General features: G+C 41.2%; 1 protein-coding gene across 1 annotated transcript in view; it reads right to left on the minus strand.

Annotated features, from left to right (window-relative positions):
• The window catches only part of ATF6 (activating transcription factor 6), a 72,047-nt gene that overhangs the window by 54,621 nt on the left and 398 nt on the right, over nucleotides 1–17,028 (minus strand). The window contains 8 exon segments of the mRNA XM_010715686.3: nucleotides 4,906–4,997; nucleotides 5,106–5,291; nucleotides 11,494–11,613; nucleotides 11,615–11,718; nucleotides 14,157–14,363; nucleotides 14,516–14,645; nucleotides 15,152–15,246; nucleotides 15,556–15,702. Of these exon segments, the coding sequence (XP_010713988.2) occupies nucleotides 4,906–4,997; nucleotides 5,106–5,291; nucleotides 11,494–11,613; nucleotides 11,615–11,718; nucleotides 14,157–14,363; nucleotides 14,516–14,645; nucleotides 15,152–15,246; nucleotides 15,556–15,702 (1,081 nt within the window).

Here is a 17,028-nt window from a genome sequence, read left to right on the forward strand (position 1 = left end):
AATGCTCCCTGCCAAGCTCTGCCTGCTGACCAGGCACCACCAGCACAGAGGGAAAACAGCACTCACCAAACAGGACACCTGGATGTAATGCCCCTCCACTACTCTAAAAGTGATGCTTTCAAGCAACCTGCTCCACTCAGTGCTGGGATGGAGTAAGGAATGAGCACACAGCATCGGGGAGAACTGTTAGGACAACAGAAGCAAACGCTCTCTTGCAGTTACTAGCTATTGCCTTTCATTTATGGCAGGTGACAGACACAACGCTTTAGTCTGCTCTGAGTGCACATTTGGGATGTTACAAAGCCTGCCATGATGAGCACTATGGGGGTGTGAAGCAGACCACACCATGACCTTGGCCCTGGACCGGCTTCTGTGGGAAGAATGTGCACAGCCAAACCTGAAACATGCAGTTCCAACACCTATGCAGGAATGCAGCACTGGCTGCACATGATATAACAGTAACAAGACTAACTCCTTTGCCCACGCAGCTCACAGTTTAAGGGAACTACCAAAAGCCTTCTCTGACTTTCCACTATCCTATCACTGAGGTATGCAGCAGCTCCCCAGGATCCTGCTCGCTGCAAGACAAGTCTGTTTCTTTAATCAGGGAGCCCAGTGGTAAGGCTCAAACAATAGCAACTGTGCACAAAACCACCACTGAATGCACGAAACCTCTGAGTAATCCTGCTCTCCCACACATTAACTTGAGATTGCTCAGCTTAAGTAAAGGCTTCATGCCACGCAGACACCGATACAAGTATGTTTGATGGATGGTACTTCCAGCAGCCCCCAAACAGTGCATGCTCTGAAAGCTCAGAGGCTACACCACTACCAACCAAAACCCTGCAGGCTAGGCAGGACAACCATCCCAATGGGCAAAGATTTATGCTTTGCTTGCCTCATGCTTACAAAGAGCAGGACATAGTAGCATGTAGTTCAATTGCCCTTGGGTGGTTTCCTCATTGTTCGTAGAAGATGATTAACCTTACTACTTCTCTTCTCTCCCCAATGCTTGTGCTGCCAGAACAAAATGAGACACACCCTTAAGCCTTTCAAGAATTGAAAATTACTGATTCTCCAAGCTGCAGACTGCAGCAGCAGCAGACAAATCCCATTTCTCAGCCACCAAGGCGGGTGCCTGCATTTGCAGGTTGCTCAGTGGTTCTGAACTATAAATAGATTATTTAGTTTCCAGGATAGTTCTGGAAAGTAGAGGAAAACCCATCAGGACACTCCAGGGAGGAGCTGCATCAAAACCTCTATGAAAGGCCAGCAATTCTAGTGCAGCTGCTATAGGTCAACAGGACACGAGAGATTTTGAAGCAGAAGCTTACTTAGCTGCATCAATCACCACTTCAGTCATCTTCCATCCCAAACACAGCTTAAGAATTTTTGGTTACATCACCAAGGGATTCCAGCCGTGCAGAGATGGCTGACTTGTAAGCAAAAAAATAAAATAAACCTACATCACTTTCTCAACCTCCCCATCCCGGTTCCAGCCTCTTCATAGATCTGCCCTTCCTCTTTCCAACTATGTCTTTTTGTTTTCTGTCCACTAAACATCTGAAACAGCGGTTAAGACATTCTGGCTGGCTGGCTATCCTTATAAACGTTCTAAAACTGTTGAGATGATCACCATGTAAATTTGAGCAGACTGATTAGCATGAAAAGAAGAGTATCTAACTGAATGTTCTTCATAGCCAAAAAAAGCAGTGCTAGGGCCACAAGCAAGCAAGGCTTACAGGCACTGCTGCCTCAAGAAGCAGAAATGCAGAGAATTCATCTCTTGCATCTTGTTGACCATTCTTCCCTTCCTGCTTTTTTGTTTCTACTACAAAAAAGAAAGCCAGCAGTTTGCTGCCTCTACCAGTAGGGCTACAACTTGGATTAAAAAGAATGCACAAAATAATTTATATTCAAATGGGAACAGAGAAGAAAAATAAAAGAAAATAGTTCCTAAAATAAATACATGGACTCTTTAGACCAGCACATGTGTTTGGTTTCTATTTGTTTCAGCATTGTTTTAACACATTGACAGATCTGGTTAGTACCCTGGCATGATCTAACAGAAATATGGAAATCACCAGTCTGGAAAATTTTCAGATTTCCTATGGTGAGTGATAAAAAAAGCACAGCTAATCAGATGCTGCTTAATGCCAGAAGTCAGCACTCTTTCAGGCTGTGAAGCCAGCTGAGAACATGACAGCGCTGACCGACGCACGCTCTCACAGGAGGCAAGCAGAAGGGCAGATACCTGCCTCCAGATGCTGTGCTTCCTGCTCCAGCTGCATGCCAAAGCCTGTGCTCTCACTGCCTTTTGTGCAAACACTGCAGGTTGCCAATTCCTGCCTTGCACCTCATGGTATGTAAGGCTGAGGCAAAAGGGTGACCTCTCTAAGGAATGAAATCAAAGTGCACCCTTCTCCCTTCATGCACCTCACCAATCATTCTTAAGTAATAATAAAAGGAAATTTTTATATATGCTCTATCCAAATCTAAATAACATGCAAAGATTAGAGAACAGTTCATTGACACACAGACGAGACATTCCTGTGCACCTTTCATCTTGTATAAAAGAAACGTTGGCTTTTACTAATAGAATTCCCACTGAATTACTTTTAATAATTCCAAATTTCAGATTCTACACTAATATTTAATATAAACAATCTTAGAGTAGTTTAGTAACCGTTAACTCTGTAAGACCCACTTTCATAACCAGAAAGTATTAATTTCTCATTCTCACTGAATTTAGATTACATTCTTTATCAGAGATAACACGGTGCCATTCCTAAGAGTGAAGAATGCTTCTTGTTACTGGTTATGTGAACAGGACTAGACTCTCCTTCCAATATTCTCAAGCAGTATTTTGGGGCTGATGTGCTGGTTTCCCTGACACGCTTCCTGCACCACTCCCTCATTCACCAGTTCAGTGCTACAGATCACCTACAACACACAACATACTTGTCAGCAGGCAGCATTCTGTTTCAGCAATCAATCTTACGTGCTAAATTCATTTGCCAAGGGCTGCCACATCCCAGATCGCTTCCCATAATCAGCTTCAGAGTCCTCCGTGGAGCATCCCAGACATCTCGCCGTTAACAAACAGCCAACAAGTGGCTGTGCTCCCTGCAGGAAGGAAGGACAACCTGGGGCTCCTCTGCTGGCCTTCTGGAAGCCAAGAATGGTCTGCAGGGCTGACCGGGGCACTTCCTTGGCTTCTCTGATTTGACAGAAATGGACAGCTAAGTAGAAAACCTATATCTGTTCCTTTGTTTTACCTCCAGCCTTCAAAGAATCCCATCACTTCCGATTACAAAATTGAGAAGTATCTTACAATAAAGCCAACTAAGACAACCGCAAACTCTGCTGCAGAGTTTAGGGGGTGAAATTCCCACATTTCTGCTTTGTTCAGATGTCACTCTCTCTTTGCAATGGTTCATTGGTTTTAAATAAAACAATATTCACTGCTAATATGTTTGAACCAAAACATTTTGTGCCTGAATGCTGTTGTGCCTCCATACAGGTTGGAAGACAATTTCCTACACAGAGGAAATGGTAACCATCTCACAAAGCTTCAAATCAGATTCATCTCCACTTGACTTCTGCATAGAAATTACATACTCTGCAGTCAGTAACTCAGGGAAACTGACTTCTTTTGCTGAACTATAAGCTAGCACGGATATTAAGATAAAAAACATCATGTGTTTTGGAAACTCCCTCATTGTTACAGACTAAGCACAACAGCAATCACAGTTACCCACTCATGGTGCTGCAAGTCAGTGACACCTCTATAAAGGTAAGGAAATGTACATGGGAGGAGTGAGATCTGAAGTAGTGGTTTGTATATCCCACATTGTGAGCTTTCCAAAGGATGCTGCACAATCCGTGTTCACATCACCTTGATACAGCCAAGTATTTTAACTGCAGTGTGATTGCTTAATCATACTGCTAGGGAATAAAAAGAAAATGAAGATAAGAGCATCTCCTTGCTAATATGCAGTTAGTTATATGTCTAAATGCAGTTCTGATTCAGACCACACATTCAGTCTCAGCAATTACACTGGCACACACAGCTATAACACTGGCCAGGAGCAACCAGACATTCAAGAATTTCTTCTTGCTCTACATAATTCATAAAATATCCAATAGGTCAAAAAATTAACCTTGTCTCATTTCTGAAGTTACCAGTCGTTACAAAGATAATGAACACAAACTGACCTTTCAATCTGTCCTGACAGCAGTTCCTTGCTATCAATCTCAATACTCACTCCTTGGAGCAGAGAAGCTGAGATATGAACTTCAGAGCACTGCAGCAAGACTCTCATCTTGTGTTCTGTTTCCAAGCCTCTCACAACTAACAAAAGCTTCAAGCACTCCATCTTGTCATTGTAACAGAGATGCAACTAGAATTGCTGGCTTCAGGAAGATCTCTGGCTCTTCCATGTCTCACCAAGAATAGCATTTCTTGAGCAAGCAGTAATGCTTACAAATGCAGGTTGAATTAATAGTACTGAGATTAGCATGGGTACAAATAAGAAAATGAGCTTCCAAAGCTCTCAACTCTAAAAGGATTCTCAGTACAGGTCTTTAATCTGTTCAGGTATAAACAAAGCAAAATGCTGTACACTGCACTTGACAAAATGTCAAGCTCAAGAGAAATGAGAAGCACAAGATTCAGGTCTTGTTGCTGAGAAAGATTCCAAAAGAAGACCCATTATACAGATGAATCTGCCTCTGGGCACCAGAAGCATAAAGGACAGAAGACAGGCTTTGAGCTCAAGGCTTTAAAATACAACACTGCCTACACTAAAAATTCAAACAAAAATCACAGTAAACTCACACCTAACTACAATGATGAGCAGCTGTATCAGGAAGGTGGCAAAGAGGAATTCCTAGGCAACTTACCTGAGTGGACCGTAATTCAACATTATAAAAGCCAGTATCACCATCACACACAGGGTTCTTCTCTTGGGAGATGATACTTTGAGCTTCTGGTTCTAGAAAGGAAAAAAACAAGACAGAAGCCACACAAAGGTACGTCAGAAGCGAAACTAAGTGAATTATGCTTACTTCATGACAGTCAGACCTTCATTGCTGCCACTTACCTCTAACACCACTTCATCCAGCTGCCTCTTCAGCGTGCTATTTTCTTTCTTGAGCTTTTCATTCTCCAGTAAGGCTGCCTCCAACCTGGCCTCTAATCCTAGCATGTATTCTTTCTTTTTCTTTCGTGACTGAAAGGCTGACTCGCGGTTTTTGATCATGCGCTGTTGTCTTCTCAACACATTGATCTAGAGAGGCAATTCAGAGTCCTGTTAATAGCATGCAATTACAAGTGCCTCTACTTCATACATAATTACTGCTCCTCTACTTTGTCAAAAGTCTCGCACCCCTCATTCTGCCTCAAATTAGCCAACATATTCAGCACAGAAGTTATCACGGTACATCTCCAAGAGATGCAGCTCATGGATAATTAAACTAAACAAGTCCTGGATCACCTCTGTTCTCTGCTGCATTCTCAACCTTTGCAGGGGACACAAGAAGTACATTCAAACAGCGGTCTGATTTAATCAACCAGAACAATGTAAATACGTATCTACAGGTCTGCAAGGCAGCAAGAATGTCTTCACTTCAACATGTAATACGCGTAGGCTACAATCAGCTGTTTTCCCAAGTCCTAGTTTTTTGGTTTCTCCTGAATGGAAGCCATTTCTGTAATGACTGCACTTGCTTCTGTACTTTTTCCAGCTCTGTTATACAGTTTTTAATACTGTAGCTGATCTCAGACTACATACTCTATGTGCATCAGGCATATACATGGCATATATCTGGGAGCATCTTATATTAACATCTTAATTTATATAACAAGAGTGCTTTTGATTCAAATTTCCTGATCATTCCACTTAATATGCTTGATCTCACTCAGCAGTGTCCAACAGCACACAAACTGGATTCCTTCTGGATGATGCCAAATCAGCAAATACACTCCAGGAGAGCACAGAATGAACTCCAGCTACTAGCAGACATTCAGACTGTGAGATCAGACAGGGACAGTTCAAATCTCCCTATCTCCCAGCAGCCTTGGTGACTCTGCTGCCTTTCTGAAGCAGAACAATCTATCTTCATTTACCACTTAGTCATTTTGTGGTTTGCACGGAGTGGGACGACCCAGACTGAAGGCATCTCGCTGCTGACAAAGACAACGATGATTGATACGGCAGAGCTACACAAAACAACTTGAAACTCCAAGCTCAAAGGCTCCTCTGCAAGTTTCCTTTTCCACACAGATCAGCAATGGCAACTGTGTTTTTGTTTTATTAAAACCAGAAGAATTCCATCACATCGTTAAGCCACAACGGGATGGGATTTAATTAGATTTACTGAGAGACAACCAAATGGTGTATCTTACACAGACCTGAGTCTCCTCTAGTAACCTCCAGCACATACCCTGGAGTAACATTTATGTTAGAGCACGTAAGCTGAAGAAAACAGATGAGATCTACTTTAGAAGCATAAGGAAACTAAACAAATTAGTCATAGAACAGTAGCATTAAAAAGATCAGATAGTTAAGGTTTAGCTGCCTAAAGAACCTTAAATCACAGCTTTCAAACTCTGTGTATACTGGCATATGGACAATATGTTGTTGTAGAGCATTGATGTCTACAAGGAAAATTGGCTACAGGGTGTCATCCCTCTTCATGATACTGGGGCCTGGTGACAGAGACTAAGAATACATGTTACAGTGCATTAAAATTTTGGGCTGTCTCCATGCTGATCTAATTGCTTTCTGTAAAAGATCGTTTATCACACGTCTCGTTTGCTGCCATCAAAAGCCTGTGAAAGTGAAGCTGCTTGTACTTATTCTAGCTTTTCGAAGAGTGGAAAAGGAATGGATTTTATCATGGTTCTCATAGCCCTAAGCTTTGTGATGAATTTTGTAATGCTACAATACTTAACGTAAGCAAGCATCTGGAGACATAGAAAAGGTTTTTTTGGAGAAAAAAAAAAAACAAGATTTGGGCTAACTGAGGACTGGGACACATAACACATATCAGTCTGGAGCCAGGATCACTTCAACTATCCAGAGATGAAAAAACAAGGCATGAGTTCATGTAGCAGCTTTGGCTTCTCTGAGTTGTGTGATATTCCAAACAAGTACTGTTACTTTCCTCTCTCTTTTAAAAAGAGGTTTTGCATCCTGAGGTTTAACAAAGATGACCAATTCTTGTTTGCATACTTGCTTAAAATTACTCACTACTATACAGATATTTATTTTTAGTGTTTGGAACCTCTGGTAAATCTACCCACCCCCTGGAGAAATCTTAGAGTTAAAGTAGCAGCACTGTACCTCTGAAGGCATGTTAAGAGGTACCTCTATTGCTGTTTCCATCCCTACCTGCTACATTACAGATGGTGTTCATCTCACCATCTTTAATCAGTGTTCTCCAAACACCATCATGAACAGCAGCTCTGTCCTGTACGATCCAAGGTCCATGTGCAATAACTGATTGTCAGTCAATAACATATGAATCTCACTTAAACTCAAGTTCCCATAAACAAACAACCATTTATGTCCCTGATTCATTTTATTTTAGCAAACAATTCCTAAAATACTTCAGGCTCCTTGGCCAACCCTCCAGTACTTGCCTGGCTTTTCACAGGGAGTAAACCCTATCTGCATGCTTGTTCCTACCTAACTCTGATGCAGGAAGTGGAAAGACCTGTGTGAGTGAAATAACAGCAGTGCTTAAACTTGGAAGCAGTACAGCACCAGGCACTACACAGCTGGCTTGGCACCAAGACAAACATGGTGATTGCTGAGCATTCCGATAATCAAAAGAAAGAGGGGGAAACAGTTCTTAATGACAGACAGCTTAAACAATGTTACTTTGCAGAAGAGCTGAACACAGTTGAAAGGTAGCAAATATCTCTGTTAACTTAACAATTTCTGGTTCTCAAGGGACACAGACTGTAAATGGAAAACAACAGCATTAAAACCAAACATTAATCAGTGATGAAATTCTTACTTCCCAGCTCTAAAAATTACACCATCACATAAAAAAACCCAAACCAACAGATGTTGTAAATACGGAGAAGGGAAAGGCTTGTTGCAAAACCCATGCACTTTTACAAATAAACTCTGCTACCTCAAAATAGGATTGCAAAGTTTGAGCAAGATGTAACCTCCACTTGGATGCAAGCTGTGTGGCACATGACTATATACTCCTTTTAGAAGACAGTACACAGGTCACTGGGTAAAAGTTAATTTAATGACAAAAATTAACAGTCTTCCCCAGGTTTTGGCTACACACGGGGAATATTAACACAGAGCTGAAAGCCCAAACCATCTCAGCTTTACACTAGTTGTCTTCTTACCTCAACATACAAAAGCTGCTGCCTTTGAAAATACGTCTTAAATGCATGAAACACGAAACCTATAAAAGCATTTCTCTGTTGAAAAATCTGCAGATTTTGTCTCCAACTCAATAGAACAAACTTAGAGTTTATCTCATATTAAAGTTACTCAGTGCGCAGCACAGAAAATGGGATTCTTTAACAGAAATGCATGCTCACACTGAGAAATTTCACACAATCATATTTTTTATTAGCAACAAAATTAGGAATTAGAATTGAATGCTTTCTCACTAGAGTGGAAACACGAGAAGGGTCTATAAGCACACAACTGAGCTGGACTCCCTTGCACTCCTACTGCCTGTATCCTCATACCGTGTAACTACAAAGGGAACAGCAATCCGTTTTTTCATTTAAGAGCTTCTTTCCTCCAGCTGGCGGAGCGGCCTGCAGAGGCAGCATGTCTTTTGTCCAATTTCGTAGCGAAAAGCTCTTCACCAGTTTCCTAGTGAAGAATGACTGCAACGAAAGCCTTCCACTCCTCTGCTGCTGGCAAGTTGCCTAGATGTGCCCACCAGGATGAGCACCACTCAGGGCCCTCACAAGCACATATTAGTACCAACCAATCTTAGCCTGATCCATTTGAAAGGTTGAGTGTTAAGCTCATAGTTTATCCCTCTTAAACCCAAAAGAAAGTTCTGCAGCGTTTCTTTTTATCCTGCAACATCTGCTTAGATTAGCAAACAAAACCATGTGTTAGAGAGCTCATATGACAGCCACATCTGTGCAGTTCTGAACGCCACATATGGTGTCTACAGCAGTTGCAAGATGTTTTAACTCCATTGATGCTGCCTGTATCCTGGAACATTTGTTCTTCAAAGTGCTGTTTCACAATACGTACCACAGAGCAGCCGCAGCTGACTTTTTCATGCTTTGGTAAATGTAGGTAACATGTCCAGTATTTAGGCAGACACCAAGTCTTAAAATTGCCTCCATAGAACCTCTTTAGTGGAAATACCCACACAACCATCATTAAAACATAGCCAACCAGTACCCAGGCTATATATTTGATTATGGACTGTACACTTAATATCTATGTCTGAGAATGACAATTAGGAGCTTTTTTCAATTAAACCTCATATTAACACAGTACCAAGATGCCATACTCATTGTGATTACGGGGAGCCACAAATCTAACGAGTGCTGACAGAGTTCTTCAGCTTGGCTTTTTATATCTAGCTATTATTATTTAATAATGTCCTCTAACTGACTTTCTTCTGCCTTTTGAAAATTAACAATTAAATTTCCACTGGAGTGTGGCTTCTGACTTAAGTAATTTTTTCTTAATTAAAAAATGCAACACAGACACAAACGTAGCAAGTGAAGAAAATTTACCACCAAGAAAATCTACCATCCTGAGCTGCTAAGAAATTGTACAGAAATTCCCTTTCAAAGGCGGCACATGCCTCTGAGAATCAGTGTCCTGCACTGAAACTTCTGGTGGCCAAGGTGGCACGTCAGGCAGAACAAATGGTACACATTTATGTAGAAGAAAATGAGGTAAGTGTGCAAGAGGAACCTCAAACAAACTGCTTGATGAGAAGGTGCTGCAACCTATATAACCACTTTGTTAAGTTAAGCTGTAACAATGGCTTTGCTCAAATTCATGCTAAGTCCTTTGCTGAGTCAGGGTCCACTACAGATGCTCACCGACATGTGGAATAGGACTCTCAACAGCAAATATCTGAAACACTATTACAAAGATGACAAACATAGCAGAGACTTACCATTCTCTCTCAGTTAAAGGAGAGAAAATGTCAGTGCTCAAAAATATGTGGTAATAGTGTCTGAAAAAACAATCCTACAAGTTTTAATTAAGCCTGCAAGACAATCTGAAAATACTAATGCAGTTCTCTTGCACAGTTACACAAATCTAACTCTGTTTTGGTCCAGCACAGCCAATGTGCCTGTTACTGCACAGTATCTCTTCACCTAGACAGATATGCTTTCCAGCAAGGAAACTATGTTAAGGGTTCCATTGTTCAAGAATAAACTCCTAGAAGAAGTTCTGCTTCATAAGCAAAGACGGAACTCTGTTTTTCCAGAAGATTTGGATCCAACGTCTAACTGAAGTTTCAAAGTTGAATAGAACAGCCTTACCACCTTGCAGACAGACAGAAGAGAAAAACGTCTGACGAACCTGAGTCCTATTTGCATTAAAACTGGGAACAATGCTTGTTTCTGTGCATGAGAACAGTTCTTGATAGCAGAAATAGGCCATTTGGGATGGAAATTCTTTTGCAAAGCGTGACACTACTGAAGATAGGGTAGAAAATGAGTCTGAGCTACTAAATAATTAATGCATTGGAAAGTTATCCAACCAGTTTGACACTTCCACTCTGTTCTGCATTAATGCCAAATGAACACACAGCTAACAGTCAGCACGGCTAACTTACCGTTAATACAGCAATGCTAATTTCTGCCTGCTGAGCACAGGGGTTAAAGGCTTCAAGCATTAAGTATTCCATATCACACCTTATTAAGTTTCAACTATTTAAAGTTGCTCCAGTTTTATTTGTCCCATGTTCTCTGGAATTTCGTAAAGAACAACTTCCCCAACATTCACATCTGTTGATTTCTTCACTTCAGAGGCATAAAATTAATTGCCTTAATAACACCTCTCACAAAAATTATTTCAGAAAGAGAGGCAGAACAGATGGTGAGTGAGTGTCCTTAAGAAATACTAATGACTGAGCACCTCTGCCAGAACCCACACTGAACTGCTGCCAGCTGAACAGCACTGTGAAACTTATGATCTTTGCCAGGTAAGTGGGTCACAATACTGTAAAATTTCCTGTGGATGGCCACTGCATTCTCCCCGACACTAAGATGCAATAGGGCATAGCTCACAACAATTGTGCCTGGAACACTACAGCAAAGAACAACACCCTGAGAGTCTAAAGGCCACAAATAAGAAGCTTCAATATCCTCACCCAAATGCACCTTCCTTCACTCAGGCAACAAAAAACTCTGAAGTGTCCTGGAGGTCCTACGACATTTGGTACGCAGGTAACTGAAAAACTGGGTTAATGCCAAGCTTTGATTATTGGCTATCATCACATCACACAAGCAGTACTTACATCCAGCCCCGCCTGCCGGTGTGGTGCTTCGGGAGCAAGGGTTTAGTCACTGTGAATTTTGCCATTTGCTGAGCCATTCCAGCAGTCGCAGGCAGTGCACTCAACAGTGTGATTGTGAAGCTTGCGCGCTCCCTCCTGTGACAGCAATGACTGGCTGGGAGGCAGGCAGCACCCCAGAAGCCTGCAGCTGTACCACTGCAGGCTGGGGAAGCACCACTGATTGACCTAGAACACAAGAACAAACATGAGTGCTCAGTGTACGACGTGAAATGGATTTGCATATGATCTGTTTATAGGGCAACAGTGATACAGCTGGTAGGAAGTCTTGCTCCCCTGATCCACACTACTCATCTTCAGCATTAGTATACTCCACAGGGGAAAAGAAAAATAAAGTCTCAAAATTAATCTGCATGGCTCTTAACCTTACCCCATCCTGCAAACCAAAGCTATACCTACTAAAGGAATCCATTAAATCAATCTCATCTCCAAAACCTAACGGCTTTTCAAATTTAATTAAAAAAAAAAATTAAAAGAAATCAACACTTTTTAGAAGCATTAGTCGTTTCAGTACTGTTAATGCTTGAAGTACACAAAGCAACTTTTTCAAGGAACCTAACCAGTTCATCTTAATTCTTCTTCTCCCTTTTGTCCACCTCTATTTTACTGCTCTGTTCAGAGGAAATGTTACTACACAGCAATGACTCATATTTAAAAAAAAAAAAATGAACAGGAAAGAACAAAGTTAACAGTTTCAAAACACAAGTTAATGCCTCAACTCAAACTAAGACAAGACAAGGCCAAGTTGTTGGAAAAAAAAAAGTACTGCCATATATTAGAAACATTATGCACAGACTGAACAGAGCTTAAAGAAAAACAAGCAGAAAAAATGAGGTAATTTCCAAAGAGCTTTGAAATAGAATTAAGAAAACTCACATCCAAGAAATTTCAGTCCAAGAACTACATTTAACTCAAGCAGGTGCTCGAGTAATATTTTCTTGCATGAAAGCACACGAACATCTCTTTAATCCTTTGTAACAAGATGACCTGGCTGCCTTTTAGAAGCAGCACATTCCAGCTGACATTCCAATCAATATGCATGACTCTGTACTACAACACTTAGCCAACTTTCTGGAAGATGAAGTCATTTACCTAGCACTCCAAGGTCTTATGTTTGAGGTGTAGGATTAGGTCTCCTTATTGCACAGATGATCTTAAAAGGCACAGTAAGTTAGCACTACCCTATTCAACAACTTCAAATGGTAAATTTGAGATACTTCCAACAATTTCTTTTATGCATAGAACGTGTGATGGTCTAACATTGTGCCTTCTTCTTCTAAGCTTTCATAAAAGGGTCTATGAAGGTATTGCTCTTCACACTCCTTGAAATTAATGGCACATTCTCACGTGCAGAGAATTTTTAATAATGAAAAAAAATCCCCATGGTTTCTGTGATTGAAGTAGCACTAAAGAATTCTAAAGCGCACCATCAAAGTAAATACATTCTTTATTTCTAGTGCCTCACAGAAGCTACTCTCAGGGAAAAGAAGCCAATCTTCATAGTACTGTATTTATAACAAAAAAAAATTTGTACCTCCAACATTCCTTATTCCAGATGGTATTTTATCAGCTGGAACATCAGACAGTAAGAATTAGGTCACGTTGATTGTGCTGACCTGTGTTTTAAGTAGACTAACAGCCGTAAGCATGTTGCAACAAATATCAGCCTGTCCAGCTATGGCTTAGTTCCTGATGGATGAGCAATTAGTAAGAAAGAGATTCTTCACTATTAAAATAATTTCTAGAAACTTTCACTGAATGTATTTATCTCCTTTCCCTCCCAGTCAACGGCTGTGTAGTCAACTGCAAGAATCTGCAGCCATCAGGTGGTGAAAACAAGCAACTGCATCTGACTATTTCTGCAGTGCAAGTAATGTTCCTGCTCTCTTGGCAGAAAAATAAATAATGCTTAGGATTCTGAAATGAAGACCCAGGCTTAAATAAACCAGTTACAGAGTAACTGGAGGAATGAAAACATACAGATGGGACAGGAAATGATTTACCTTGTTATCATCAGCTTATAGTTTTAAGGAAGTACTCTAACTCCTAACACCACTCCCATAACTTTTAGCAGATTTTGTAACATCTTATTTAATATTATTTAGTTAGATAAAAAGCCATAAACTCATGTTTCACATGGGTGAAAATGGCTTACTGCTCCTTCCCATGTTTTCAAGTTTCATTCAGCCATCCTTACTGACTCTGTTGATCTTTCTTTGGTTAAAACAGAGTACAACTGGATTACCCTTATGCATCACTTGCCAATCACAAGTAGGGCAGAGCAAAAGATTCCTAGAGATCCATCCAAATCAGCAGCTTTATCTCCATGATTCCTAATGCACAGGATAGCCTTTTTTGCCATATTGTCTTCTATTTCACACAATGTTCAGGTACCTGATGTTTTTCACACAGCTACATAAGAGAGAATTTAGGTTGTTTCCTTAGCATAAAGCTTTTTCAACAAAGCATGCATCACTCTTCTCTTAATTCTACCCCTCCTGTTTCTTTTTTCCTACCCTTCCAGTTTCACCTGCCAAATGTAACTTCAATCTAGAGACTATCCCAAACAGACATAGGACCTGGCTCCATGATGACAATTCACCTACCTTTAGGAGGTGCTGGCTGGATGTTAACAACTGGCTGATGCTTTGGCAGTGGTACAAGTGTTGGAAGTGTCTGAATAATGATAGTTTTAGCTGGGATGCCAATGTTAGCCTGAGCTTCAGGTACAGCAGGCAAAAGAGGTTTTGGTTGTATTGATGGCCTAGATGCTGTCTGACCACATTTCTTCAGAGTCTTCACAGAATTATTCGCTAGGAAAAAAAAAAAGAGTTGGATCAGAAATTCTAAAGTGAAAAAATTCAGTAGTGATAACATGGCCTTTGGTATGTTTCATTATCCATCTATATCTGTTAAAACTGATGTATCCAGAGGTGTGGAATCTAAGTAACTCAATCTCTCGTACCAGTCCGAGAAGCGACGCCAACAATCGGTTTCTTCTCTGCTTCTCCTTCAGGGGATGCAGGGCTTCTGGAGCTCTTGCAGTAGAGAGAGATAGGAGACATCTGGGAACTGCAGCTGAAGTCCATATCATCCTGCAAACAGAAAGTAGATGAGCTATTGCTTCAGAAACAGATAAAAGCAACTACTAGAAATTCAGAGTACAACTGTCTTTCATCACAGGTGTTGCTACTGCAGGAAACAGGAGAAAGGCTTTCCTTTGCTCTTATTCTAGTCAGTGCCAAGTACCACTGACAACCAAAGCAGCACCACTCTATACCAGCAGAACAAAAAGGGTGGAGAGACCAGCAACTGCTAGACTCAGATACCTTTAGAAGGTATTTTGTTTGGCAAACAGGCCAATAAACACAACTGAGGAAACAGAACCAAACACACTTTTTTAGGAATGGATTACAGGACTAGAAGAAGGAAAACATAATAGAAGGAAAGTTGTTCTTGCAAGGGTTGAAAAAAAAAAAAAAAATTAGTTTCTTTTTATGCTATGAAGTTGACCAGATAGATAAATCAATAGTTTTTTTGCTTGTCTCAGCTGGGCCTGAACTAATCTTGCTATCTGCGTTACATGGAGGTTTCTGCATACAGGCACATTCTGCACTGGAGAGTCCACAGATGATGGAGAAGGGACTGAACAAGTTGAAGGGGCTGGTGATAAGGGCTCCGTCTTCACGTTTGCATCTGCAAAAGATAAAGAATTTTTCTCTGTACATGTCTTTAACAAGGGGAAATCAGTAAAGAACATCACTCTACACCAGCTATTTAATTCCCAAAGCAAGACACAGCAGAAAATTGTGAGATTAAAGATATTTAGATTGTAGGGCAGCTTCTACCAGCTGTACCCATGCTACAGAAACACAGCATAACGTCTCACCGTAGGACTAGATCAAACAGTTCCACAAAAATAACCAGTACCATAAAGCTGTAACAGCTCACCCTTGTGGAGCAGGATAGAATTGTCATACCTGCAAAATTCAGCTAGTTAGTTACCTGAATAAGAGTGGCTTGTAATATTCCAAAGGTCCGAGTCCCAGGACATCAAATCCAAGTCAAAATGAAAGTTATACAGATCATTTTCCTGAAATGACTGTTCAGAAAGAGAAACAAGATAAGAAGGCAATATACATTGAGACCATCAGCTGTTACACTCTCATTCTTATGTTTCTGGACAAGCAAAGGGACTATCACTTCAGTTGCCTTAAGAACACAGCCTTGAGGGGGACATTCTCAACTGGAATACATGAGACGAGGCTTCTTTTAAAGCCTAGAGCTGTAGGATAAGAGCATTTCTGTTCAAGAATGCCACTAATTACTGTCACGTTGTCAATAATTTGTAAAGCAAAAGTTCTAAGTGAAGTCACTGAACCACCTTGAATAAATTACAGGATTGGTGACATGTTGCCATCACTCTCCTTCATCTTCATTGAAAGATTAATGCTCTTTCATCATCAGATCTCAAAGCACTTCGTAAACGAAAGTAGTGTCAGCATCAGTTTAACGAGAGAATGAGAGACCCAAGGAGTGATTTCCTCAGGAACACACTGACCATCTCAGAGATGAATCAGGCCTCTCTACACTTGAATAAACTGACATCACCACCTTCTAAAACCAGAGACATCGGCTTCATAATCCAACAGGGGAAAAAGAAAAGGAGATTAAAATCACTTCTTACGCATCAGTTATCATCCTTGAAACAACAGTCATCTTTTTGCTTCACATTTTTCTGTTGCTAAGCCTCAGCTCTCTATCAAAATGTAACATTCCTACGGGTGCTGGCATAAAAAACAGTGCTCTCTAACGTTATACATCCAGTTTATATAAATACATACATAGGATTTACTTGCTAAAATCTTTCCTGAAAACATACCTTCCTTTAAATTCTCAGCTTGCCTCGTAAAGGGTGGCTCAGAAAATGGGTATATGCAGGTAAGGATGAACAAAAAGCTCATCAGAGCACGTCAAGAGAAGGAATGAGCAGAAGCCCCAGCTCAAGCTGTGCAGTAAGAGTCTTCCACGTGTAACTAATGCTGAAGAGTGATGGCTTGGCCTTGCACAATCCAGCAGTTCCTAAGCTTTCCCTAGTGCCTGTACTACAACTCCTGTAGGAATGCTCACAGTACCCGGGGCTGATGTCGGATAGCACGCAGGCTGTGTGTTAGACCACAGCAGACAGAGGGAGGGCAGAAGGAGGCATAGAGAGTGGGAAATCCACGAGGCAAACGCCCCGGGACAGAGCCAGGAGGAGGTATGACCACACAGCGAAAAACACAGGGTTTAATACGCTGCGTCAGAGTAAAGGTTGAAGAGAAAACCCCCAAATAAACAAACGTGTGCCTTTAGACGCGACTTCCAAACCCACCGCCGTGCCACTGACGGTTCACGAAGGGACGGGCAGCCCCGCCCGGCCCGCAGGTGCCCGAGACGCCCGCCAGCCGTGGCCACACGGCCCCGTAGCGCCGCTCC

Source organism: Meleagris gallopavo, chromosome 10 (genome assembly GCF_000146605.3).
Source record: "Meleagris gallopavo isolate NT-WF06-2002-E0010 breed Aviagen turkey brand Nicholas breeding stock chromosome 10, Turkey_5.1, whole genome shotgun sequence".
NCBI lineage: Eukaryota > Metazoa > Chordata > Aves > Galliformes > Phasianidae > Meleagris > Meleagris gallopavo.